General features: G+C 39.0%; 1 protein-coding gene across 1 annotated transcript; it reads left to right on the top strand.

Moving 5' to 3' along the window:
* The first annotated feature begins 9,229 nt into the window (after positions 1–9,229).
* LOC147633402 (CBS domain-containing protein CBSX5-like) lies at positions 9,230–11,658 on the top strand. Its single transcript, XM_086806468.1, has 2 exons — positions 9,230–9,862; positions 10,394–11,658. Exons 1-2 carry the CDS (start codon positions 9,438–9,440, stop codon positions 11,361–11,363), a joined length of 1,395 nt encoding a protein of 464 aa, XP_086662594.1. The 5' UTR covers positions 9,230–9,437; the 3' UTR covers positions 11,364–11,658.
* The last annotated feature ends 866 nt before the right edge of the window (positions 11,659–12,524 follow it).

Genomic DNA, 12,524 nt, shown 5'->3' with positions numbered 1-12,524 from the left:
GCATGCAATTATACTTTGTTCCAGTAAATGCTCCTTTGACTTTATAGTGCGTAGGTGAAGAATGAAGATTTAATGCTCTAAGTGCCTTTTCAGAAATGAAATCATGTGTACTACCATCATCATGCAAAATAAGAACTTCATGTCCATTTATTGTTCCTTTTATTTTAAGCAAAGAATGAACATGAGGTTTACCTTCTTGTTCTGAGTCTGGATCGGAATTACCCTCTTGCTTGAATGATTCTTCTTCATTATCGTCTTCTTCAATCATATTGACTCGAGCTGCTGCTCTGCTGCTGAATTGGTACGCTCCGGACAATTCGGGGCTATATGTCCTTCTTTGTGGCACTTGAAACATTTGATAGTAGATGTCTTCGGTTTGCCACCATTGACTTTCTTATTGGTACTCATGTTACCTTTAGCCTCGTCCTTGCCTTTGTCATAACCTGGTTTATACATCTTCTTTGAAGCATAAAAAGATTTAGTAAATGGTTTAGAAGAAGTACCCTCATTCCGCGTGATTTACGAGACTTGGGCTAGTCAAATTATTGATGAAATAATTTTCCTGCACTTTGAAACCTGCTGAAATAGTCCTGTAAACCTTACCCAATCTCTGCAATATTTTTTGAAATTTTTTAAAATTTTTCAGAAGCGATTTCAGAATTTTTTGGCCTTTTCTAGGCAATTTTTAAGCCTTTTAAAACCTATAAATCACTTTTCTGCACCCAGAAATTTCAGATTTGGAAACCTTTTGTATTTCTCTTCAAATTTGAAAATAGGAGAAGTAAAGGCTCAAAAAAAAGTGATGTGACTTGTATGGGAATTGGGAAAAGTAAGATTTGGATTAGAAAGTGATTAAGCTTATGATAATTAAGCTTGTGGTTTTTTTTTTAAATCTTCTCCACTCGTCGTTTTGCGCCGGCAGGCTGCCGCCGTGCGCTTCTTCTTGATTTTCTTTGTGAGAAAATTTTTGATAGCTTTTACACTAATTAATGTGCTCCGTCCATTATGGATTTACTCATGCTTGAAGCTTTCTGATTTCTGAGAGAATACTGTGAGGTTTTTGGCTATGGGGATTTCATCCATGCGGTTAGATTTTGATTTCACTGAATATTTGGAAAAACCACTTTTTGATAAAGAGGGATGGTTTTGCAGGGTGGTGAGTGGGTTTGAGAGTAGATCTAGTTTTAAATCTTTGACCTTTGGGTAAAGACCTACAAAACACCCTTCTGTCCACTGGATAATTTCCTGCACTTTCTTGATTTTTGAGAAGTTGAAGCCCTTTCCTACCTTCTCCACAAATCTCCTAGCCCAAGCTCTGATACCACTGCAACCGGAATCTTATTCTAGGAATTGATTGTGGAAGAGTAGAGAATTCACAAGAATTGATTCAACCATAAAAACCATTGCTTTGCAAGCTTCAACTAAATCAAATCAATTGAAATTTAAACACTTAACAAAATTAAAATACTTAGCTCAATAGACCATATTGGGTGCAATCTTCCCCCCCTCTTGTGCGTGGCCTCTCCCCACACAAGAGTATTTCTTTATTAGCTTTCTTTTCACCAAAATTAGGCCATAGCCCCCAAAATATACAAGATGTGCTTTTTAGAGAGCACGGCACTCTTCTTCAACAAAAATAGAGTGTCAAATATTGGGACTAGGGTAAAGCCATAGGCTTTAATAAATTCCACATAATAAATGTATCTTTCCTAAAGTTCAAAATGGAAAAATCATTTGCTAAGGTTACAAGCTACTGTGCTTGCCAAAAATGAAATGTGATGAACCAAGACATTTCTTCCAAAGTAAACTCTTCAATTCCCATAGTCTTCATCACCTGAAAATATAAGCCCAATTAATAATTAAATTAATCCCACAAATATAAAACAGGCACAAATCATCACCAACTCATGACTACCAGGCGTAAGTACCCCTGGAATCACCCTGCTATGCAAACCTAACTGAAATAATCATAGATGGCCTCAAACATACGTCATATACCGCACGTATTAATATTTATAGTGGTGTCACCCACGATATTAACCTAGCCGGCATGACGCAAGAGTAGCCTAGGCGTCCCCAAATTACTCAAGAGGGGATAAATAATATTTTTCTAGAGGACTTAAAATATATTCTCATGACAAAATAAAAGAATGCGTACTGCCTGAATCAATTAAAAACTTAAAGTGCTTACCATTGTATTCTGCTGGAGTCTGAAGGACTGAGAACTAACGATTTTGCCCTTGATGTTCAATGGCGGCATAAATTTGTCCTCTTTCTTCCTCCACTGCATCAGCTATTGTGACAGCTGTAGCTGCTGCTGTCTGGGATGGGACTCTCTCTCTCTCTCGCTGGCTTTCCCAATTCTGAGAGGGGGTTCTGAGACTGCTTTGCATTGAAGCTGCAGGCTGAGCTGCACTCTTCTGGGGTTGCCTTGATTTTGGCGAGGGGGATCTTGATTGGTTTGATATGAAGGAGTCGGTCTTTGCATTCTAGGACCTTGGCTTCTTTGGCCCATTGACATAGAAGGAGTTGGGCAATCCTTGAGCTGGTGTCCAAAACCTTGACAACCGAAACACCTGTTTTCACTTTGAAGCTCTTCCTTCTGTATCCTGGAAAGAGCCGGAGTTCCTGAAAAAGTGCTTCGAGGAAAAGGTCTTTCTTCATCTCTAAAACTTCCCATCTCCTGGTTTTGATTGGGACCTTGATGTCTTTTAGGAGGTGGAAAGTTTTTGGAAGTACTTCCTGGGGTTTGGAACCTTTTGAAGGATGAGGGAGCTGGCTTTGGCAGGACCTTAACAACAAAGCCCTTGGTGAAGTCCTTCGCCCCATCCGCACTGCTTCAACCACATTGAAACTGGTTTAGCATTCTTTACCAGGGTATCCAAAGGTTCGTTCATTCTCCGAATGAACCTGGCCATCAGCTATTCTTCATCCAGCGGTGGCGAGTATTTGAGGAGAAGAGCGAACGCCTGGTGATGTTCCTCCATGGTTCGGCTTCCCTGGGTTAGCTCCAAGAATTCGTTCATCTTTGTTTCCAGGAAGAAGCCGGGAGGACAGAACCTCTTCCAGAGGTATGCCTTGAGAGCATCCCACGTTTGGGTGTTCCAATCCAGACAGTTTGTTTCATAGTGATTTCTCCATGCTACTCTGGCTATTTCTATAATCTTTAGCCTGGCAAGAGAGCAATCTTATTTTTCTCATTGTATCTAATGACATCGAAGTATTCTTCCATAGCTTCGATCCACTTTTCCACAACCTCGCCTAAGTTTTTCCCTTCACCCTTGAAGGGACCTGGCTGAGATCTGCGAGCGACAAAGAGCTTTGAGAACATCAGGGTCAAGCTCTTCCTCATCCGTGAGAGGATTTGGCTATCTGCCCACGATTCGCACGTCTCATGATTCTGCCAAAACGATACATCGTTAAATTCCTATTTGACTTCGTCTCTCGAGATCCTAAGACTTAAGAAGTTCAAAATTAATTACTTCAAACAGGGTAATTGTTCTTACTAGAGATCTACGACATACGTTCGAGAAAATAGATCTTATTTCTTTAAACTTGATATATCTGATAGTCAATCACTTAGACAACTGGAAATTTTTCACAAAACGTTCTTTATTTACATAAGGTTTGGAATATATACATAGAGCAACATGGCTCCAAAAAATCAATGCCTCAATGGTATACGCATGAGACGACGATACTGGGCTATGGACATGCCGTGATATAATTGTTCCCTTATCGCTATTGGTGCTACAATCTTACTTCTCGGGATAAAACGGCTAAGAAGTTTGAAAAGATGACAAGTAACCCTAAAATCTCGAGGTGCAGGAAAATAAAGGATAACACCACAAGCCACCTTTAACTTTAACAAGACGTTCTGTGTCAGCATCTGGCGCTAGTTGCAAGAGGCGTGGATATATTGTGCTGCAAACCACTTATGCTGTCGTCTCTCAGCTGGGTCTGGAAAATATAGCTCCTCAAAATGATTAGCGAGCCTTGCCCTGCTCGTTCGAGTTGTGTGAAAGAGAGGATATGCTCAAAAGTGAAAGCAGTCATATCCTGAGTTTGAGTAAGATTGGGGATACCAGATAAATATGGGACGTCCATCTATAAAATCTAATTCATCAATTAAAATTCTTCATCAATGAAGCTTAATTTGAATGAAAATACAGCATGTGAATGCATCTTTCTAGGATTTTATTATTAAATTCAGACAAAATTCATCTTTGATTCTTGAGCTTTCACTGATACCAGCTGTGAGACCCCTGTCCCCTCTGCGCATCGAACTCGGGAGTGCTGGCAGCAGCAGAAGTAGCAACCTTGCGCGTAGGGCAGAGCTTCCCACTCGGGGCCTCGCCCACGATTGTCCAGACAAGAGACTAATCCGACGGTTCTCCTAAAACCGAACCCGAAAAAAACTTCTCTCACCTAGAAGCATAGGTGATTCCACTAGGAAAAATCTTCTAACGAAAATTTTATCTAACGGGTCAAGGCCATAACTATCCTTTCTATTCTGACCAAACCCGTAGGTCACATGGCCAGATCAAGGAAGGGAATTATACTTGGCTCATAGAAATCATCACTTTTTTCTCCTTAAGCGAGGCACAGACATTGATTCTTTCCCATAGAACAAGAATCTTCTTGGGACTTACTCTAACTAGCGTAACTTGAACGTATCTAATTTAATTGTAGGAATCCACCGATGGGTTAGCCAACCACCTAACCACTGAATTGGTGGGATCCCTTTTTATAAAAATTTGGTTGTGTTTTGTCCTGGGTACTAGGGAAAAGAGTTCCCAGGCTCCCTAGCCGGCACTCAAGCAAAATACAAAATAGACACACCACTTACACACCCAATATGAAATTGCCTTTTTCACAGATTCAGCTGTCTTTAAAACAGAATTGAAATGAAACCATAATGTTTCCATCATAATCCTCAAAATTCTAGTCCATTGTTTTACAATCAAAATGTCATCTAGACTCTCCAGTGAAGACGAGCTAGTCAACCAACGAGATCCAATTCACATAGATAATTCCTTGCCAGTCCATCCATATCTTCCTCGACATACGCATGGGTGTCCTAGTAACTATGAGCTCGTGCATCGCCTGGTCAGAACCCTCTAGGATCCTCCTTAGGTGTCCTCGCACTTCACTCAGGGACCGCTTCATCGGCCCTTACCCATCGTAACGGAAGCACACCATTTTAACCATACCGAGGCTGGTCAAGACCTTGGTAGGCTTTGCCACGCGGGAGACGTCCTTTGATGACTCCACGCTAGCTGTTGCAACATAACTCTCCTTAAATTAAACCATAAGCCCAATGCTTCCTCCCAGCATTCTGGCGTAAGACAATCCTTTTTCAAAAACAGAGTTTCTATGCAAGTAAGAATTTTTCGTTGAGTTTGATTCCACAAGACCCTTTTTCTCAAAATCCAGACTTTCTTAATGGAAATCATAGTTCTAGTATCTCGGTAACCCACCCATCAATTACAATGAGTTTCTGACTTATTTCTCGATGATTTCGGGTCTAAGGAAAACTTCTCTAAATCACCGGTAATCCATTCTTCAAATGGGAATGGTCACAAGGTTTTGCTTAATTTCTGATTCGAGAGATGGGTAAGTATCTTACTGACCCACCTTTCTCACACGGCCGTAGTCTACTAACCCTAAATTATTCGAATTTAATCCTAAAAATATTTTTTAAAGATAATTCTTCGTTTTTTCTGATAAATTAACTGTGATTTCCATTCTTAAGGAAAAACCCAAAATTATGAGAATTGATTCTTTCTTGGATATAATAGAACATTAAATAATTCTATTCGTAAATAATAGATTTTTATAAAGATAATTATTTTTCCAATTATCCCTTTGTGAATATGCATACATCATTTTATTGAATTATTCTCATAGAATTATTATAAATTATTCTTTTCTCCAATTAAAACTCCGCATCAACATGCGCTAAATTTCTATGTAGAATTATGGTGAAACCTTCTCTTTTAACACCGAAATTACTTTAGGCATTTTCCTAATTAAAGTACGATGAAAATTCCTCTTAAAAAAATATCCATGTATATGAATACACCTATTTTGAATTATGACAAAAATTTCTCTTTTAAGATTTAAAATATTTGTACATAATATATAATGAAAATTCCTCTTTTTGTATCTAAAATTTTATGCATGTACATATTTAAAGATAAATATAAAAACTCTTCTTTTCTCTATTTAAATAATTATGCATAAATACTATAAAAGTATTTTTCATAAATGTAACAAAAATCATTCTTTTAACATCAAAATGTTTATGCCTAGAATATGATGAGAATTCCTCTTTTTGCATCTAAATTTTTATGCATGTACATATATAAAGATAATTATAACAAAAATTCAACTTTTCTCTATTTAAACAATTATGCATAAATACTATAAAAGTATTCTTTATAAATGTAACAAAAATCATTCTTTTCATAAATGTAATAAAAATTATTCTTTTAGCATAAAAATGTTTATGCCTAGAATAGGATGGGAATTCCTCTTTTTGTATTAAGAAAATTATGGCATAAAAATATTTTTTTTAAAAATTTACCATAGTTTTGCTGTATTTTTTGAGAATTCTAAAAAATTCTACTTCTAAATATATACTTATAATTATGAAATGTGGTGGGAATTTCTCTTTTAAACTAAAAAATTTATTATGCATACATAGCATAATTATAAACATAATTATAAGCATCATTATAATTAAACCTCTTGATTAATCTTAAAAATAGCCATTTATCATTCCTATATGAAAATACTTACAAAAATGTTAGCATATCTCTTTTTCAATCTTAAAATGAATTAATATGATTTTTTTAAATCATAAATAAGTTTAAAAGAATTAATTATCATTTTTATCTAGATTAAAATCATAAAAATACTTAATCTTCTTATCTAGCTTGTCAAGCCTAGAGTCTTGATTAAGATAATGAGACTAGCACTAAGAGCCATCCTTCTAACAAGGATCCACCCAAAAAGATGATTAATCTTTCAAAAAGAGAGATTTACTAATAAAAAATATTAAATTTAAGCATAAAAGATTAGCATTAATCCAATTAAACATTATGAATCACTAAAAAGCTTGATTTCAAGAAAAAAACCATTGATTAAGAAGCTTCCTAAGCATTAGAGAGGTTGGGAAGAAGATAACCATTGAGAAAGATAGAAAAAACACTATGGATTAAGGCTTACCTTTGGTTTTTTGGCTTGATTCTTTAAAAAAAAGAAGATTGGCCACCAAGATGGGGAGGGTAATCTCCAAGGGAGGGTGGAGATTTGTGAAGCTCCAAGGCTTCCCAAAGTAGAGGCAAAATAGAGGGATAATAAAATTACACTAATTTGAAGATTATATTGGCATGTAAATACAAAAAGATGAAAATAGAAAGGAATGAGGGTCTATTTAAAAGTGAGGGAGGCCACCAACCAAGTCCAACTGGGATCTAGAGGCTTCCAGCTTCAGTTTGATCCATTTTGGACAAGTTTTGGACCAGTTTGAAAGAGGAGAGATAGAATATCCCAATTTTTTTGAATTAAAATGAGGAGTAATCATTTGATTTAGGTGCCTCCTTCATGATCCCTCTCCCTCCTTGTTGCTGAGGTGTCAAAAATTTATTTTTTTACTATTAAACCTCATTTTTTAACTAATAAATCCAGTACTTGGTCAACTCTTCATCTTATGTGAGTATTTACTTATTTTTGGGAGATTTTCTTTTATTCTTTGCATTTTTCTTATTGAAACACTTGGATTAATCCTATTGGCCCTTTAGAACCTTATTTGGACCTTAATTAATTTTTTGTGAAAATGTGGACCCTTAGGCTAAGGTCTCCAATATACATATTCAATTAATTTCTAATGCACATTGGAAAATTCTTTTTGAACTTTTGTTTCAGGGGAATTCATCTTAAATATAAGGAGAAACTTTGCATTCAAAAATATCTTAGAATTGAATTATCTCTCTAGAATATTTTCTCTCTCTATGCCAAAAGCAAAGGAAAATACTATTTTCTTGCATTCTGAAATAGGGGATGATTACAAAGGACTGAGAGGAGAGCTTATACATCTTTCAGGGTTGAGGAGGAACCTTACAACTTCACGCATGTATAATGAGATTAAGCATTGTATACGCAATAGGCCATTTATATGCCCGATCGGCCATAATTTAAGTGTGTGAACACTTATGGCCTTGTATATTTCTCTCATAATGCAACACACTTTCCCATAGTGCAATTGAGTCTTGCTCTTGTTAATCTTCTCTCTAATCCTTTTTCCTAATACATGCTAGTGAGTGTATGAGGTGAGAGTAGGGACGAGGACCTATATTTAAAATCCCAATGATGAAAGCAGTGCTTTCACTTTGTAAAAGACACTTTTTAAATCCAACCATGAGAGAGAGAGAGAGTCTTCCATGTCCATAATTCTAGTCCTAGAGATAAAGTTGCTATATTATGAATTTTCTTTTTTTTGGTTGATGATTTTACCCACACCCCGTGACTTACCCAAGGGGTGAGTTTTGAAATTGCAACTTCAGCTTTTGGAGCGCAAGCTCTACCCTTGGGCTTTCCACACCTAAGAAGAATTTATGTAAAGATGTGAGCCTTAGCTTAACTCCTTTCACTTTGGATATCCATATTAATTATTAATATAATTAATCAGAAAGCAACAAAACACACGAGAGACACAAGTGTGCTGGGTAAAATTCATCGAGAGGAGAGATGTCGCATCTTTTGGGGCCAAATATTTTTAAATTTCTATAGGAGGGGAAAAATATACTAAGGTCTGATGGAGAAAAGATGGGCGTCGCTTTCTCTGGGCCGTCCAGGCTGGAGGGCGGTCCAGCCTCCTGGCACTAGCCGGTGGCTTCAAGAGGACACCAGAGCCCACCCCCCATTTAGAAAAAGAACGTCGTACTCCTGACCGCGTGCCGCGATGATCCATCTTTGGCGTCTTCCAGCCCCTATGTCCAGCTGGCGGTCACTCACAGTACACTGTGATTCCGTACTCTGAAGCCCGTTTGCCTGTAATTCCACTTCAATGAAAATTACTTTAAAAAATACGTCTTTTATGTATTTAAATTAGTTTTTCCTCGGGGTTATGATAGTATTTATTTTTGCGCGCCGAGAGTTGGCTGATCGGGTGGGGCCGTACGCACGCGCTTGCCTATAAAGGCTAACCAGGTAAGGCCTGTCTAGTAGTACGCTACGGCGCTTGTGATTCTGGTGCCCAGATCACGGGATCTTGCGCGGTTGCGTCCGTTGTAACAGTCGTAACAGTCCTAAGAGGCTTAAGACTCCCCTTCTTCTTGGGCCTCTTCTCTCTTCTACCCTTGCTTTTACTTTTCCCTTGCCTCTTCCCAGGCTTCCTGCTTCGTCCTCCCTCCGTCCCCATTCTGTATTGTATGGCCTTTGCCTTCCTATCGCATGTTGTGGCTGACCTCACCCTTGGCAAGCCTGCCCTCTCCTGGCTCGCCTCCTCCGCCTCCGTCCGCGACGCCCTCGCCGCCCTTAAGCTTCTCGGCGACGATGTGAGTGAAATCAGCGTCTGGGATTGCGCTGCTGCCCACTCGAATGCCTTGTCAGATCCTGACTTAGCTACACAGCACCTTGTCGGCCCCGGAAGCAGTAACGAAGATTTCTCCCGCGGATCCAATGCTTCACATGGAAATTGCCACTGCATAGGCAAGGTATGCATGCAAAAAATTGTCTGCTATTTGGCTTCTGATCAAAGTCTCAGCAACCCGGTGAAAGCGTTCCATGCGCCTGTCACAGCTCTGCTTGGCGACAACGCCGAAATCACTGTCCAACACATTGATCCTGAAGCCAGGTGATTTGGGCAACCATTGCACTTTTTTTTGGGTATCATGATTACTGTATGTATGGATTTGAGAGAATGTGCGCAAGCTTCTACATATATCGAGTAGGCATCAGATTTAGGTTTTTGCTGTATGGTGTAAATCTGGATTGAAACAATATGACAAGGTTTGTGTTGCTTGAAATGCCGTGTTAGAGCTAATCACAATGATGCAAGCTGATGCAGAGTATGTTGTTGCCTGTATCAAGCTTTGCAAAGCCCTCATAGAGCAGTAATTAACCTGGTAACCTTGTTATCTCTTCCTTAATTTAATAATTGAGGGCTGTCTTTTTATCGTATCATGTGTAGCTAGATTTCTTGGTAGTCCCTCGGCTTTTACTCCCATAGTATACACCTCTATAGCTGACGGTGTCCTCTGGAATTCTTATGTTTTTGATTTTGGCTTTTGTAATGCATAGATTGCTTCTTGAAGCTGTAAGCGTCATTGTTAGTGTTAATTAAAATAACCCTGTTTTCATGTTACTGATATGCTCATGGTTGCAGCTTGCTCGAGGCATTGGATCTTATCATTGCGGGTGCCCAGAACCTTGTAGTCCCAATTACGGGCCATGCTACCAGACATGGCCGGCAATCTAGAGGCAACATTATGCAGAAGCACACACACACTCGAAATTCTCTGGCACTGCCAGTGTCTATTTCAATACCAAAAAGCCACAATGGGCAAGAATATTGTTGGTTAACTCAGGAAGATGTGCTACGGTTCTTGTTGGGGTCTATTGGTATCTTCTCACCTCTGCCTGTGATGAGCATCGAGGATTTGGGTATCATCAGAACTGATGTTCGGATGGTGGGGGTTGAGGAAGACACGGTTTCTGCCCTTGAGATGATTAAAGCAGCATGCCTTGACATGACGGCAGTTGCTGTGGTGGATAATGCTGATGATGAGTCGGGGGCAGTTAAGCTAGTGGGAGACATATCCTGCTCTAGCTTGCAGACATGTAATGAAACTGCAGCACTTGCCTTGGCAACACTGTCTGTTGGGGATTTTCTGGTGTATACACAGGATTGCAAGAGCCCGCCCGATGTGCTTGTGGACTTAATACGCACGAGAATCTATGATAAGCTGGGTGGGACAAAGAGCGACCAGCATTTGCAGCAACCCCTCTCAAAACTTGGGGAGGTCAGCCATTTTCTTCAAGACCTTGAGATGTGGGAAGAGTCATCCTCTGATGATGAGGAGGCGGGACCTGACAGCCCAACTGGGCCACATGACCTTTCACGCAAGTGGCTTTCAGGGCATTTTCGGGCTAGTCGAATGGGCTATGCTACAAAAACTCGCAGTGGACCCATATTTTGCAGCCCCAAGAGCTCACTCGTTGCAGTCCTGCTGCAAGCTCTTGCTCATCGGGAGCACTATGTATGGGTTACTAGAGAAGACGATACCCTATTGGGTATTGTGACCTTTTTGGATATTCTCACCGTTATGTTGAATCACATAAATATTTCAAGTTAGAAAGACTGTGATTTTTTTGAAACTAAGGTGAGGTATCTTACTCTGTCATCAGGGTTGCCTCTACCTGGCTAAGGTTTTCTCCTACTTAAATAATAGCTGAGCCATCTGAGGTTTTGCTGCTGCTACTCCTGGATTTCACTTTCTATGGAGCTTGTATAGGAGTGATTTTTTGTGTGCTTTAATTCGTTTTGGCTACTTCCAAGAACCCTGTTTGTATGAGGCAAGGGCTGTCTATTGCTCTGTTCTAAGGCTGTTTTAATTTATTATTAATGCTGTAAGAACCATGTGTTCCCTCGTTCAAGTTCTCTTGTTCTCATCACACCCATATTTTGGTTTTTTCTCAGTTACTTCTCACTCGATATGTCTTGATGAATGTATGAGTTTGTGTACTGGATAACCTCTCTACATACTGTCTTGAATGTGTAACCGAAAAAGGCGAACGGTTTCCAATGCCCTTTTATTAGGTAAGTTGCTATGCGCAATGTATATGAATTTTGTGTTATTAATTAATTGGGTGTTAATTAATACAAGTTTGAGAGAGAGGAGCCTGTGGCATGGACTGCTGTTATTCCAGGTAGGATGGAGTATATGTATTCACATTGAAAAAGAATTTGTTAAAATGCACGAAGGTAGGTATGAACACAACGTGGTTATTTGTAGGGTCTAAATGCACAAAGGTAGGTATGAACCCAACTTGGTTATTTCTAGGGCCTAGTCCTATGCATTCCACACCATGGAGGGAGAAGAGAGAGCAGAGAGTAGCATGCACTGCTGTTATTTTATATAGGATTGATTGAGTGTGATTTTACATCAAAAAAGAATTTATTAAAATGCACAAAGGTAGGTGTGAACACAACTTTGTTATTTTTAGGGTTTAGTCCTACACATTCCTTACCATGGAGGTATTACGTGGTTCTCTCTGAGTCATTCATACACCTTATTTTGTAACACAGTTGGGTATTTCATTGCGTGGGCAGCCAAAAGCTATCTTCATTGCCATGGTCGTCACTAACAAAATCTACATTAATAAAATGTTTTTCACATGGTGTATCCAATAAAATATCTGAACACGGAGTTTCCACCAGGCCTTAAATTTGATGCCTAATGTAAGGCTTCATGGAAAAAGAAATGAAGCTTTGGAGTCCACAAATGGGCTTCAAA

The sequence above is a fragment of the Cibotium barometz genome, chromosome 12, assembly GCF_041138505.1.
Source record: "Cibotium barometz isolate CiBa-2024 chromosome 12, ASM4113850v1, whole genome shotgun sequence".
NCBI classification, from domain to species: Eukaryota; Viridiplantae; Streptophyta; class Polypodiopsida; order Cyatheales; family Cibotiaceae; genus Cibotium; species Cibotium barometz.
This window is presented reverse-complemented; position numbering and strand designations above follow the sequence as displayed.

Excerpts from the sequence above, each read along its gene's own strand:
- LOC147633402 (XM_086806468.1), top strand. The coding sequence starts at position 9,438 with ATGGCCTTTGCCTTCCTATCGCATGTTGTGGCTGACCTCACCCTTGGC. Across the intron at positions 9,863-10,393 it reads CACATTGATCCTGAAGCCAG|CTTGCTCGAGGCATTGGATC; the intron begins GTGATTTGGGCA and ends TCATGGTTGCAG.